This window comes from Etheostoma cragini, chromosome 18, assembly GCF_013103735.1.
Source record: "Etheostoma cragini isolate CJK2018 chromosome 18, CSU_Ecrag_1.0, whole genome shotgun sequence".
NCBI classification, from domain to species: Eukaryota; Metazoa; Chordata; class Actinopteri; order Perciformes; family Percidae; genus Etheostoma; species Etheostoma cragini.
In genome coordinates this window covers 5,229,452-5,243,868 of record NC_048424.1, presented here as the reverse complement: position 1 = coordinate 5,243,868, position 14,417 = coordinate 5,229,452, and the positions used below count along the sequence as shown (strand labels likewise).

General features: G+C 38.6%; 1 protein-coding gene and 1 long non-coding RNA gene across 3 annotated transcripts; one reads left to right on the top strand and one right to left on the bottom strand.

Annotated features, from left to right (window-relative positions):
• Positions 1–5,723: 5,723 nt before the first annotated feature.
• LOC117961711 lies at positions 5,724–9,057 on the bottom strand. 2 transcript variants are annotated; one of them, XR_004660472.1, is made up of 3 exons: positions 8,826–9,057; positions 7,502–7,728; positions 5,724–6,396 (listed from the first exon to the last, which is right to left on the bottom strand). It is a non-coding gene; the product is annotated as an uncharacterized LOC117961711 (long non-coding RNA). The 2 variants fall into 2 exon arrangements; XR_004660471.1 differs by having other exon boundaries at positions 7,517–7,728.
• On the top strand, positions 9,058–13,992 carry katnbl1 (katanin p80 subunit B-like 1). The gene is made up of 9 exons (XM_034900576.1): positions 9,058–9,183; positions 9,316–9,353; positions 9,557–9,839; positions 9,968–10,083; positions 10,172–10,222; positions 11,092–11,181; positions 11,462–11,563; positions 12,755–12,848; positions 13,556–13,992. Exons 1-9 carry the CDS (start codon positions 9,175–9,177, stop codon positions 13,586–13,588), a joined length of 816 nt encoding a protein of 271 aa, XP_034756467.1. The 5' UTR covers positions 9,058–9,174; the 3' UTR covers positions 13,589–13,992.
• Positions 13,993–14,417: the final 425 nt, after the last annotated feature.

Genomic DNA, 14,417 nt, shown 5'->3' with positions numbered 1-14,417 from the left:
ATGGATTTATAAACAGTCAACCATCAATACATATAATTTAAAGCCAATACACAGCAATGGTCCAACCCCACAGGTTGCACTTACTGTGCCTGTTTCAACCCCATCTCAGGACTGTGTTATGTGTACAGACTGTGCTTCTCTCAGGGATGGGTTTTGCTCCAAAAGAAATGGTTTGTACCTCGTGTTGTCCCCCATGTACAAAAAGTGTTCATAGCTGTTCTGAACACGCCATCCACGGTGTTACACTAAAGGATTGAGAGAGAAATTGAAACCCCAGCTCCTTTATTGCTTCTGCACACCTAGCCAACCATGGAGTGAATGTGAATGTTGGATTATCGGGTTTGGAAATGTACTCAAATTATCCAGCATCAGAGAAAAGAGGTTCTGGAGCTATGCTCACCTCATTGTTGGTCCAAAAGACTTTCACCATATAGGAGAGTACACCCACTTCTTCTTCGGTAAACCACCCATCCCCCCACCTCATCAACTAAGCACTACACCACTGCATCCGACCAAATGACGAGCACTTCTGATAAAACATACTGGAAGCTTTACTCTTCCTTTTGTTGCAGGACAACTGGCCCCTTTATCGCTACATTTTGAAATACTCAACCAGTGTGGTTCTTGGATTCCAGGATATGGTTAAACCCTGTAATGAATCTTAAAGGCCTGTGAGAAAACAAACCACACCACCTTCTTCCTGCCATGTCTCGTGAAGCATGTCTTCTTTCGCTCTGCGCACTGTGTGATTTGCTTTGGTTAATCTTTGTAGCTTCTTGGAGATGGAGACTGGCAGTCCTACAACTGAGTAAAAATCTTTGTGAGACCAACCGAGGGCGACTGAACAACTGGATCCCGCAGCCGCTGGCACCAAGCGCTTCTGTCTAGACACACAGCCAGATGTCCAGCAGCAACAGGCACACACTGCCATCTAGTGTTGCAATGGGCTGTGAAAAGATGAGAGTTCATACCTTCAGCATCTGTTTGCTGTAAAGGGCCACCTACATGGAGATCTGTATGTCCTGACTCAGAGTAACAAAAGGGTCTGCCACTCATCCAAACATGCCTCCACAGCCGACTAGAGGCTCAAATAAACCAGCACTTCTGTCTGAAACACTACTGTGGTGGTGGAAAAAAGAACACATACATCTGTCAGATGAGCAAACAAATGCAAAAATCGATTTGTCAACTATGAAATTAATTAGAAAACAAATGAAGAAAACAATAAAAATGCAATGAAATGCAGCTTTGATTACAACAGAGTCTGCCAACTTCTTTGTATTTCCCAAACAATAGCTCTTCTATACCGCAAGGAAACCAAACTTTGCACAGAGAATGTAGTAATATTTAAAACAAGAGGCAACTGTGCTCTTGTTCCAAATGTGTGAGATTAAATCTGAATCTAAACAAGTCCCTGATTATTTGACAAAGTTTGGAAACATTTCTACCGTCAACCATACAGCTGAGACGTGTTAGACATCATTACTTCAGTGAAATTACATCAGCATGTCTCCTGCTGGTCCTCTGCAAAAGACCTTTGTGAGAAGAGGTGCCGATTAAAGGATCTGTAGAGGATAGACTTCCATAGAGCTGAGATGCAGTCTTATTGGTTGGGACAGTTTTTAGACCATTCCCTGCAAAACTTCCCCCAAGGACTTATGAGTCAAAACACTTGCTTGGTTTGAGAAATCCTGGGCATCTGTCCCAGAACCACATGACAGGAATGCTCCTTTCCGTTCCTGCCATTTCCGCCACCCTTTTGATTTTATTTGGCTTGTAGTCCGTGGACAAGGACACCGAATCATTCATCGTGGCATATAGCCACTCTGAGTAGAGAGGTGCTGTGTTTGCGTGTAGCACCTCTCAAAACAGTCTTACATAATGTCAACACAATTACCCACATTAAGCTCTAGTGGCTACAAGTAAATTCAAGGGCAACAGGCCAGAGAAATTTCACTCGTTGATCTGATAGCTTTTATGAAGGCAAAGGGGCACGGGGGACAGGAAAAGACAGATTAGAGAGCAAGGTTGATTGGTCTCTTCAATACCGTCTCCTCTCCCTCTCTTGATATGAGAAAGTAGCGGATTAGTTTTCTTGTTTGTTGTCTGGCCCAAGGGAAGTAGCTATGTGCTCTAACTTGGTAATGGATTCAAATATTTCACACTTTGAAATGCGCCTTAATGTTGACTTTAGATCATAGATCTGGTTCTGCATGGGCAGGCTCTGCAGGAAACTCAAAGCTGTGATTTAACATGTTTGAAATTGAAAGTTGTTACTTGTGAAAAAAGCACACAACAGCGTTTGATAGATAACTTGAATAAAGGAACAGTACTAAGACTCGACAACCATACTAGCGGCTCTGTTAGGTTGTACATGCTAAAGTCAGCATGCTAACATGCAACAAATGACTATGCTGATGCAAAGTAACACTAGAGAACTTTTTGTAACTTAAAATAATGTTTCCAAAATCATTGGTTGTGGTTCACCAACTGGTAACAGGGTGAAAGGCACTACTGCACTTGCTTTGCAGCTCTTTACCGGTTATAACCGCACTATGCAAGTTTACCAGATCAGTTAGCGGCTGTGTAGTTCCAATGAGACATTATTGGACAATTCTGTTTCCAACCTGTCGGGGGACAAAAGCAGGAAACGTTCTCTTGTGTTACTTTAAGGAGTATAAACTGTTGATTTCTCTACCCGATAATTAACGATATTGGGTTTGTGACAGCATTTGAGCTAATTTAGAGGAAATACCTAATAGCTAATTAAAAGAGCTAATTAGCTAATTTAGCTAATCATTTAAGCTCATTTAGAGCACTAATTACCTAATATCTAATTTAAAGAGCTAATTTTCTAATTTAGCTAATCATTTTAGCTCAATTCTACTCCGTTTACTCCCAACATTTTCACATTTCTATAATGAATCTATGTGGTTATTAAGCATGTTGTATGCTAGCATGGAGCTCTTGGTTTTCAGGCCAGACCCCTTGAAAGTTGGACTGGCTCATAGACTGGATTGGTTTTATTTTGTCCATTAGATTGTAGAGAAAACGATCTGGCGGAAAAACACAGTTTCATTCATGTTTCACTGCAACAAAAGGTTTGAAGGTCACTGAGGGTTAGAACACGATGGACTCTTCAGAAGAGGTAATTAGCTTAACTCAAGCTTCTGTGCAGTAAAGTCACCCGCACTAATGCTTTAACTTTTTATGAATATGAAGGCAAGCACTCTGTTTTTTTCTGCAGGAAACTTTTTATAAGGATCATATTAATCCTTCCGCAGTATTGGAAATCTCCTAATACTCTCTTACTGACTTTGTGGGCGGTTACCTTTGTCTGAGAATGTCACATTTAAAGGTTCATATTTATCTCTTAACTCGTTTTTCGAGGAAATGTGTTTGTAAAAGGGGCCCAGAGGACTGGAAAGAGCACAGTTTGTGCTTTGCCAAATAGTTTTTTTTATATAGTTGATCCATTTCAACTCATCAAACTATTTGGATTCTGTAGATATCAGCAAGTTAAGGGTAGGGGCTGCAGTTAATATTCAAGTATTGTATTTCTTCACAGCTTGGACAGAAGTAATCAACATAAATAGTCCATTTCTACTGGACAGTAAAGCATGACTAATGTTTTGGAAGAAGAGACCTATGGTTTATGGATTTTAGACTCTTTAATGTCTCGCACATCATATTTTTGTTCTCCTATATACAGAAGGCATGCCCTTCTACTTTGCCAAGGGTTAAAGTTAATTGCATTACTCAGTAACAATAATTCAATCTGCCTCAACTTTAAGCTAAAACATCTGTGTCCTAATTTGTTTCAAATCAAAATGGTGCACTCTGTAATGCCTAACATGTGCTAAAGAGACCACTATTTATGTTACAGAACGTTCACTGTGAAGAATACAAGTGTTGGACACAATATCATGAACACCTGTACATCTAATGCAATGAGCTTTCTAATACTGCGTTGAGTGGGATGGATGGTAGAGATGAGAAAGATTCCAGAGTTTACATCCTTGGACGAGGCGGGTCATATGATTGCTGTGTGAGAGTTAAAAAAACACGTTGACAATAAAGCACTGAATCCATAAAATGTGGGTTCAACTACCTCAAACAACAGACTTTGTCAGATGTGAGATGTTTGTTTACTTTTTCAGACACTAATGTATTATTAAGCCCAAGTCAGATACAGTATGTATTGAGTTTCCCAGTCACAAGTCAAATCTCAGTTTCAGCATACTTAATACAATATATAACACATACAGCCAGCCTGTGTTTCAGAATGGAAGTGTGGGGTTTAAAGACATTGGTGTTTATTAGGAAGGAAGAGTCTAATGAAAGGCAGTTGCATTTTGGGAACTGTGGTTTTTTGGGAGTTTGACACACAATAAGGGCTTAAAGTCAGGATTTGACGGCCTTTGCTGTTTTTTTTTTGTTTTTGTTTCTTTAAATCAGTCTCTCACAAGTCCCTCACCTTTATGGAAGTGCAGTAAAAAAACTGCTTAACTACCCCTTTAATTCCTTTCAAGTTATTTATGGTTACTTCAGGTCATGGCTCTAGCCTTTGGTAGAAATATCTTACAAAACTATTGGATGGTTTGGAACACAATTTAACAGAAATCGTTTCTTCTCAGGATGAATCCTAATAACTTTGGTGATCCCTTAATGTTTCTTCCAGCGCCATCATCGGGTCAAGGTTTAAATGTGTCCAATACTTTGATTAATGAATAAATACCTGCAAAACTTTTTTTGTTTGTGAACAAATAGTTTTATTTTATTTAAACAATTAAAAAACAATACACTGGGACATAGGAATGCGTCCTAAAAACTTTCAAAAATTAACAGTAATTTGGAGGCCCCCCCTTCATTGACTCTGACCCTGTTGAAGATCCCTGCTCTAGACTGCCATCTGCAAGACGTAATTTACCAAAGATTTACAAAAATTGAATCATCCTTCCATCAAACGACTGGAACATTTTGTTTTGGTTTGTTGTTCATATAGTACACCAACAGCACGATGATTTAAATTTCTCTGACCCGATTCACATTGTTTTCATTTTCATCCTCTCTCTCATAACCACTCACTGCCTGAAGAGACAGTACCCTACTGAAAACATTCCACTTCCATCAGGATAGAAACTCTTCACCTGCTCACTCCGAATTGCTTTGTATTTTTGGGCATTTACGTGTTTTAATTTACCACTTTAACATCCCAGGACATTTTCCTCTTTTGTAACAAACTCAGCCTGGTGAAATCAAAGATATTGTGAAAGAACCCTTGAAAGAAAAAGGATAGGATGAAGGGTCTGCAGCAGCTATCTAACATTCTAACATTCACTTCATAAAGAACTTGAGATAAGATAATATGGTTTGCATCTGACTCTGTAGTTGTGCCTCTTTTAAGCTCCAACGTTTTGTCAAGATGGCTCTGTGATCCCTTAAAGCAGTTTGACATTTTTGGGAAATGCCCTTTTCCGTCCTTCTTGTTGAGAATGACATGAGAAGATCTATGCCACTTACATCTGTACGGTAGGCCTGATTGTGTAGCAGGGGCCAGCAGCTGGTTAGCTTAGCTTAGCATAAAGACTAGAAACAGGCATAAACAGCTAGCCTGGTTCAAAGGTAAAAAAACACAGCAGCACCTCTAAAACTTTGTAATTAACATGTTTTATCTTGTTTTAAAAAAAAACTGCTCCTAGCAACTGTGAGCTTTTTTAACATTTGAACTGAGCCATGTGAGCCGTTTCCCCCTCTTTTACGTTTTGGGCTAAGCTAAGCTAAGCTGCCTGGCCCATTGGCTCCAGCTAAATATTGATCTTATATAAGTGAGATTGGAAGTGAATCAGCTTACGCCAAATTATTACTTGGAGAAATAGTCCTGCACCTCTTCCTAGGTTTTTTGACTGAGATAAAATATAAAGAGCAAAACAGCTTTTAGAGTCCTACATAATTATCATAACACTTAGGCAACTATTTGACCACTTCAATGTGACATTTCAACATTTTGTGGATCTTTTTCAGGTCTTGTTTTATTGTTTAATCACCTTACACAATGTTTGCCTGAAAAGATGCAAAAAACTAACTAAATATTTCTACACAGGTATTTCTGTGGTATGCTAGTGTTTCAGAGTATACATTGTAAGCAGATTTGCCCAAACACATTTTTTTTGTAATCCAAATAGACTGCAAAAAGACCTGTCTAAATATTTCCAAAACAAAATACTGTCTACAGCAGACTGAAGTCATTTTTGAGAAACAGTGCTTGGATACATTCATAAATTGAACTGTCAATATCTATCCACGAGTCAAACTCTGCTAAAGGCCCTGCTGTGACGAGCAGTTGATTACCGTGAACGATGTCCAGACTCAGAGCTTCATTCATGAATCGTTCATCTGTTAGCAAAACAAAATAAATGAATCTCACATGCAAAAAGCAAAGTCCAAATGAAAACTATTGCGTCAGTTAGTTAGTGGCACATGTAAAGTGATCTGCATCAGCTTACTGTTACGTGCTCTAATAAATAGGCTACTTACTGTGGGACCACTTCACTGAATGGTTTAGAAGTGAAAATATATCTGCAAACAGAGAAAAGTACTGTGTCATCTAGGCTGAATCTAATGGACAATACTGTCCTGTAAAGCTCTTCAATTGTCATGTGTTTTTATAAGTTGATTATTACTCCACAGATCTCTATTCCTTTTTTGTAGATGACAAACAGTCAATAGTTTTAAAGCATACCACATCGGAGGTGAGAGGCTGAAATCATTCAGTTGCCTTGGCTCTGTATTTGATCTGGTATTTTATTTGTTTTCCTTTTTAAGGAACATTGCTTAGGGTGCTGTGGCATAGCCAAAGGACCGGATCATTGTTTACTGTTTAATGGATCCCCATTGGAAGCACATGGGTGTGCCTCTAGTCTTCCTGGAGTCGAGAGCAAGACGGGGTCATTCAACTGTAAGATTATAAAAATATGAATGATCTGTTTGGAAAAACTTTGTCAACAGTAACAAATCAATTTAAATGCAGATAAGCTCCGGCCAACTTAACATTAAATTTTAATGTAACCTTATACTTCTCTCCTCTACGATGCTGTATCACTGATGCTATTGCTTTATTTCACATTCATTACACACGTTTTTGTCCAAACAACCTTCATTAGGAAGTTGTGAATATTGTGCACACATTCAGTGTGAAGGACATTTTTTTAACGTTTATGCAAGTTCTGCTGCCTTTTAAGGCGGCTTTTAACTATTTAGGAGTGTAAAGATTAACTGTAGTTTATTAGGATTTTTATAGCATTGGTTATTTCTGAAGAGTTTTTAAAGGGGAAAAGGAAGACAAGAAGGTGACTAGCTACTTAATAATTCTGAAAGCTTCTGTGTGGCAGGTACCTGCACTGTAACTGCTGCACATGTACTTTTTATACTGTATATATCTAGCATTTTCATACTATTGTTAACTATTGTAGTATATAGTGTATTGTAGTGACACACATACTGGAGTTACGCACACCTGGCTGGGAGAGCTTCCCCTGAAGCAGAAGCGGGATGATGGTGTTAAAGGCAGGGCTGAAATCCACGACAGGATCCTGGCATAGGTTCCTGAGGTGTCCCGGTACTGGAGGATGTAGTGGAGGGCCATGTTGACTGCATCTTCTACAGACCTGTTGGATCTTTAGGCAAACTCCAGGGGGTTCAGGAGGGGGATGGGGGGGGTTGGGATGTCTTTGTCTTATAATGAAAAAAACATATATGGAAAATTAGCCATTTTACCTAGGCTATGTATTTTTCTTTTCCATTATTACCAGCTGCAACATGTACGTGCTGCACACCTTAATGCAACACACACACGACAAATACATCACATGTACCACGTTAACGATATATAATAGCAAAACACTGACAGGGAGCATTTTTCTGCAATATGAGTAGCCTTTCCTTTAGCTCCGATAGCATAGCCTACTTTAAGTATTAGTAATTTAACTTAATTAAATGATCTGAATACTTCTTCCACCGCTGAAGCAAAGAAGTTATGCTGATATCTTTTACAAATCATAATTATATTATTAGCCTATAAGGAGGCTAGAGGAGAGAGAAAAAATAGAGCTGTCTTTTTGCAATACAGCCTTCAGAATCGGAATCAGAATCAAAATCAGCTTTATTTGACATATACAAGGAATTTTTCTTTGGAGCATTGTTGCTCACAATGCCCTGGGTAGCGCTATGGCACACCTGGGTTAAAATGTGTTTCGTAATGTCCAGCAGTCGTCGCTAAATCTCCTGCCATTCTTTGCCAAAATCAATCCCACAATCCCCACACACCGGCGGTGTATTCATTTGAATGGTTCAACTGTGCAACGCTAGCTAGCGGACCTGCTTAGAAGAGTTGCTCTTGAGTTTAACCAGATTTTTACATTTTGGATTTACACATCTGTGGAAACCTCATGACCCGTGCACCGGTTGGTATTCAACTTTACTGTTTAAATTGTGAAAATAAACTGCCATTAATGAAGTCATATGTTCCCCGAGTTTACAGGCTAGCTAACTAGCTAGCTCGCATTAGCGGCCCAGCTAGTTACTATCAACGTCTGCGTGTATTCTTGATAGTTGATCTACAAGCTAACAGTTAAAGCTAGCAAACTGTAACTGTAGTAACTGTAACTCCTCTTACTAGCTAGCTAGGAGCACGAGCTAACTTACAACTAAGGGATGTGACGTTAAAAAAATTGTCTCCAAAAAATGTCGGCTGTCCAATTTGTAGCAACACGTAAAACCTAGCTACTAACTTTAATTAACATGCAGTGGCATTTGTTGCCGCTTACCTAGCTATGCTTGTATCGCAGCAGCCAACGCCTTTGTAACTCAAATGTAAGTTAGCGGTAGTGTTTTGTTTAGCTATCTCATTTGAATGTTTGTTTTTAGACTTGTTGAACCACCTTGCTTTATGTTTAATCACATGGTACGAGGGAAGGCAACCTATAAGTTGTTAGGCCACGAAAATTGACTCCTGAATTTTTTGTCCTCCTATTTTTCCACAATTGTTTGTTCAACAGTGTCTCTTGTTTTGGAAGCTGGTAAGCATGTCTGGTAACGAGACGTCGTAAAAGGTCAACCGGAATAAATCCATATGGCTTTCTGCGATCCTGCCTGCATTTGTATGCTGAAAAGAACATGAAGCAGGTAAGGAGATGGGAAAGTGAATAGCATGTCTTACAGTATATAATTGTGATTCTGAAGTCCTGGTGACAGTTCAGTGGTATTCTAGTTATAGAAATTGTAGCAGTGGCTTCATTCCCTATCCTTTTGTTTTAGGTGGATATTATAAATAAGGAAGAATTAGATAAAGAAAGGTGAGTCTATGATCCACATCTGTGGGATTCATCTAACTATGATCACTCATTCACTCGGTGTCCCACAGATCTTCCCTCTCAGTCACTGGACCATTAAGACACCTTTCCATAACCATTATCACCATATGTGTGGTTTTGATCTCTACGGTTTTCCAAACTATGACAGCTTTGCATCTGGTCCATGTTTGCTTTCCTCTTGGCAGATTTCAAGTCCATTACGGAGTACAAAGCCCAGGCAAAGCGAAGCGATTGTCATCTTGCAAAAGGAAGGGTTACCCATTGGTGGAGGTGGGCTTGAAGCTGCACCGCAGAACATCAGATGTAGGCCGTGTCTGTGAGCCTGGCATGGCCAACAAAGAAAATGAGCTGACGTGCTCCGAAGATGTGCGGGGCATGCACTACAATGACAACTGCGGGCTCCCTATGAACTCTGCAGAGGCATCCAAGATGGCAGGGGCCAGCTCCAAGTACAGTGACTTAACTGAGGTTAGAGATCAAACTATTGCTTTGTTGTAGTAAAAAGACAATCGTTTTGATCCCTATTGGGGTTGATCAAATTTGCAACACTGTTACAGACTGAATTCCCTTAGCACAGTGTTTGTCTCTACACACAGTTATCAAAGGACCATGAAGCTATGACTCGCATCCTTTTTGGAAGGAACCTACGACTAAAAGTAGCCCAAACACTATGGCAAAAAACTCCTAGTGAATTAGTGGCCTACCTGATAAGGTAAAACAGTAACACTACCTTTTGGTAGTTTTTGTGTTCAGTCCTCGATCACACATGCTTCATATTTAATCATTTGTTGGTTTCACAGAATTGAAGACACAGGGGTGCTGCTTGACTGCTTACCCGTCTTAACAAACAAGTGAGTCTCATCTGGGTGTTGCACAAATTTAGGTTTTTAACGAATAAGCTTCAGCTGTAATGACTGACCTGCGTAGTTCTCCAAACATGTATTAAACAAGATAATGTAGCATCATTAGATCACTATTAATGATTATTATTGATGAATCGATCTGTTCTTCTTTTCAATTAATCTGAAAGACAGAAATGTCAGAAAGAAGTGGAAAATGTGCAGCTTGGTTTTTCATAAGTTATGTTCCATCTCAAATTTCTTGTTATGGCCACAAACTGTTAAAAACTTAGATAATTCATATATATATATATATATATATATATATATATATATATATATATATATATATATATAATTCAAAACAATGACTTTTTTTTCTTGTTAGAATACGTCAACAGATTATTATCAAAAATGTATGTTGATCAATTATTTTAGCTCTAATGTAATCTAAAATGTGTTTTGTGGCATTATCTTCATATAATTGTATAGATCATATGAAAAACACAAGTGTTGTTGTGTTCTAAATCAGAGTGAGAGAATACACAAACTCCTGTGTGTCTTTTTTCTTTTTTTGTCAAATTTGGAGATTTTTTGCTGATGTGTTTTCCCCAATGTTTATTTACACAGTGACATTAACAGTAGAATTCCCATCTCCCTTTCCTTCCCTCACACTTACACAACATCACCCCCAACTCCAAACAAATCTTGGGTCTACATTTACAATATTGATGATAATGATAAACCGATAACTGATAATTTGACTGAAGTCAACAATTGAGACAGTTTGAGCCATTTGTTGTTGTTTTTGTGCCTGCCCACTTTTCTGACAATTGGCTCACTGTCTTTCTTTCATTTTGTGTTTTCTTGTTTCTCGTCAGCCTTAAAACTGAAGCACCATGTTTGTCACTTGGCTGCTGCGTTGACCTCATGCCCCAAGTGAAAGGAATTCTTGCCAGTAAATATGAAGAGTAAGTGTCAATGAGGAACTGCATACATGTGTAATAATAATCTCTTTGACATTATATCTTCCGTATCCTTGGTTAAAAGGGAATGGATTTGCTGTTTTTAAGTTTTGAAAAATTATTCAAATCTCACAAGAAGCTTCAGCTGGTCTGAATAACTAATAAACGGAAGTGACAGAACCTCTTGGATGAAATGTCTTTGACTTAGCACAGCAGTATCTCACGACCTGAACAAGTTGTATGCATTTGACATTATGATTTGACAAATTTTAACTGTCTTTTACAGAAACATAATGGTGGGTTTACACTGGGTTCAGTCCGTCATCAGGAAATGGTGGCCAGAACTTTCTAAGAATGAGAAAAGACTGCGGGACAGTTCAGAAGACAGGTGGGCAACAAATACTTAAATACAACCATGACTCAAAGAGTACTTACAGCTATTTTCAAAAGTTAGCCTCAGTTTCCAAGGTTTGATTTTATGCAAATCTTTGAGATGACTTAACTGTACAACCAATGTACAATATTTAGTAGCTCAGTCCGTAAGGGAGTTGGGTTGGGAACTGGAGGGCCTCTGGTTCAAGTCCCCATACAGACCAAAGTACTGACTGTGGACTGGTAGCTGGAGAGATGCCTTTTCACCTCCTGGGCACTGCCAAGGTGCTCTAGGTTAATTAGTGATTGATTCATTCATTAGTGCATGTAAAGGACCTGAGCATGTGTGTGTATTTCCTGGCTGTGTGTGTAGTGTGTTATTAGTCTGGCTCTGTATTTTCAATAGCGCGGCAGGTAGATAGGCCAGTTTGTGACTTGTTCCCGCACTTAACTGAAGCAGTGCGAAATCAAATTGTCGGAAGAGTGGGCGGGTCTTACCCAGTCTAGTGTGTAATAACAACTGAGTGTAAATTGTAATTTCCCCTTAAGGGATCAATAAAGATTATAAACTATAAATTATTCAGTAATATTAATTGAGAGAAACTTTACCATCAAAATGACTAAGGACTAATGATAGTTATTATGAAATAATGCATGGCTTCTATGGTATTATTTATCTGTATTTTATCTTTTACTAATACTGCTACTGCTTAATATGTCACCATGCTACCTCTTGCCTCCTTTTATTTTCCTAAGCATTTATCTCTGGATGAGGTCAAGGCGAATGGTTGGTTGGGTTTCTGCCATATCTAACTTTGTCGTAACAGAGTTTACAATCAGCTTGAGTCCCATTGCTGTCTTTTTCAAAGAGGGAACTTAAAAATGACACCAAAGGGACACTTTGGTGTTTTTCACTTTGTAAACCTATTACATGTTCAAAAAAGATATATATACCACAATAAAGGAAAGGAAAAAATCCCCAAAAGCATAATATGAGCACATTAATGCTTGTCTTTTGTCTTAGTTTTCTAGTTCGAGTTGGGTAGTGTAGTGCCGCTAATTTTGAAAAGCATTTGTAACCTTGTTGCGTGAGGGCTGGTAGCCTGGGCGCGGGAGAGGGTGCGTTGGGGTTTCTGTGGTCCCTGCCTTGGGTTCCTGTGTGCACTCACCATATGTTGCAGTGGTAATGTTTGGATGTTTATTGCAGGAATATTGAAATCATGAAGCAGCGGCTGAAGGACTTGTGGAAGGAAGGGGCCCGATTGTGTTTGGTTCCGGGATCTACTGGAGAACTGGCAAAGGTGAGAGAGAGATGATATTATTGTACTACTTATGAGGAGTCATTGGATGGTACATTAGCTGTAAAAGATTTGTCTAAATAGAACTGGGAAAGTTGGAGAAATTACATCTAACCATCCTTCTTTCTAAATATGGATTATTTAATGTTCACTGTCAGCTTTGTCTGGAGTACTTGTTTGAAGATTTCATGAAAGGTTTCATGAAGTTTTTTTATAAACAAAAATATATTTAAAAAATAATCGCAACACAATTGATTTGTCACATCTCTGTAAAGGTTTTGAGATGGACATGGTGTTGTAAAGATAATACAAGTGCTCCGGGTTTTTTCCACCCTCTGTTGATTTTGGGTGAACACAGCCAACCACTCCCATCCTAAACAAAAAAAGTCTACAATAAGCTGACTAGCATAAGTAGTTAATTGAGTTTGTGTTGTGGTTCATTTGTTTCCATTTTCACATCCTGTTTCCTTCATTAGTTTATAAAGGAATAATTAATTTTTTTTTTGCCTAAAGCCAAACATGCGCTCCTTTTTAAAGTTATTCAGTATGTTTGTAATGGGAAAATCATGCAAATTAAATGGCAGAAATTAGTGTTTGAACAGATTTTTATTTTAATTTTATAAAGCTACGTAAAACAAAAGAATCTGTTAATGTATGTACCTTGAACTGGCTGTGCTGACAACTAATGTTATTTCCACTTCATGTTTCAGGCCATTGAGTCTTATCTATCACAGCTTCCCTGACAGTTGTCGTTGTAGCACTATGAGGATGTGACCACTGCTGCCGGATCATGGCTGTGTCTTGAACTGATAATGACGGCAGGGAAATGGACTGGTTCATTCTGACACTCATTCTGAACTTCACAATTCAGACAACTCCCTCAGACTCTTGAGGAGGGCTGAGAGAGCCTTTCTGCAAAAACACACACATCGCAAATGACTGCTTCACATTGAAGTGGACCTTCTTGTGAAGGGGCATATTTAGTGGACCTCCATGAGACTGGGTGTAATGTCGCTCTATGAAGTGCCAAGCTCTTTGTCTCTCACTACATTGCTCTGCCATGGAATGCAGATGTTTTTGTGGATGTAATGAATGCTCCGCTGTTTGTATGTGTTTTTTGCGCCTCGGTTCTCCAGAATCAGGAACTTGAATCTGCAACAGTCTTAAGTTATTAGAGCTCCTTGTGTTTTCATTTTGCCTCTTCTTATGAGATTTGACTGTATCATGTATATTGTAAAAACAACTGATTCTTTTAATCTTTTAAATAAATTTGATAAAAATCAAATTATTTTTTCAATATTCTTTGCCTGAATAGCGTGCAGGGCCTGCGTGTATGGCCTGTTATAGTGCAGGAGGGAAAAAAAGCTTCTTAACCCTTCTGTTGTCTTCCCAATTAATCATCATTTTTTTTTATGCTTTTCCAACGTTTTTGCTATTTTTTTCTACACTTTTTTTTTTTTTTTATTACCTGGCCAATAAACCTAAATTTTATGACATTATAAAAAAAACAATTTCTTTCTTTTTTTTGCATATTTTCATTTCTTTCAAAGTTTCGGCCACTTTTTAAAACTC

Excerpts from the sequence above, each read along its gene's own strand:
- katnbl1 (XM_034900576.1), top strand. Across the intron at positions 9,354-9,556 it reads GAAGAATTAGATAAAGAAAG|ATTTCAAGTCCATTACGGAG; the intron begins GTGAGTCTATGA and ends TCCTCTTGGCAG. Across the intron at positions 12,849-13,555 it reads CTACTGGAGAACTGGCAAAG|GCCATTGAGTCTTATCTATC; the intron begins GTGAGAGAGAGA and ends TTCATGTTTCAG.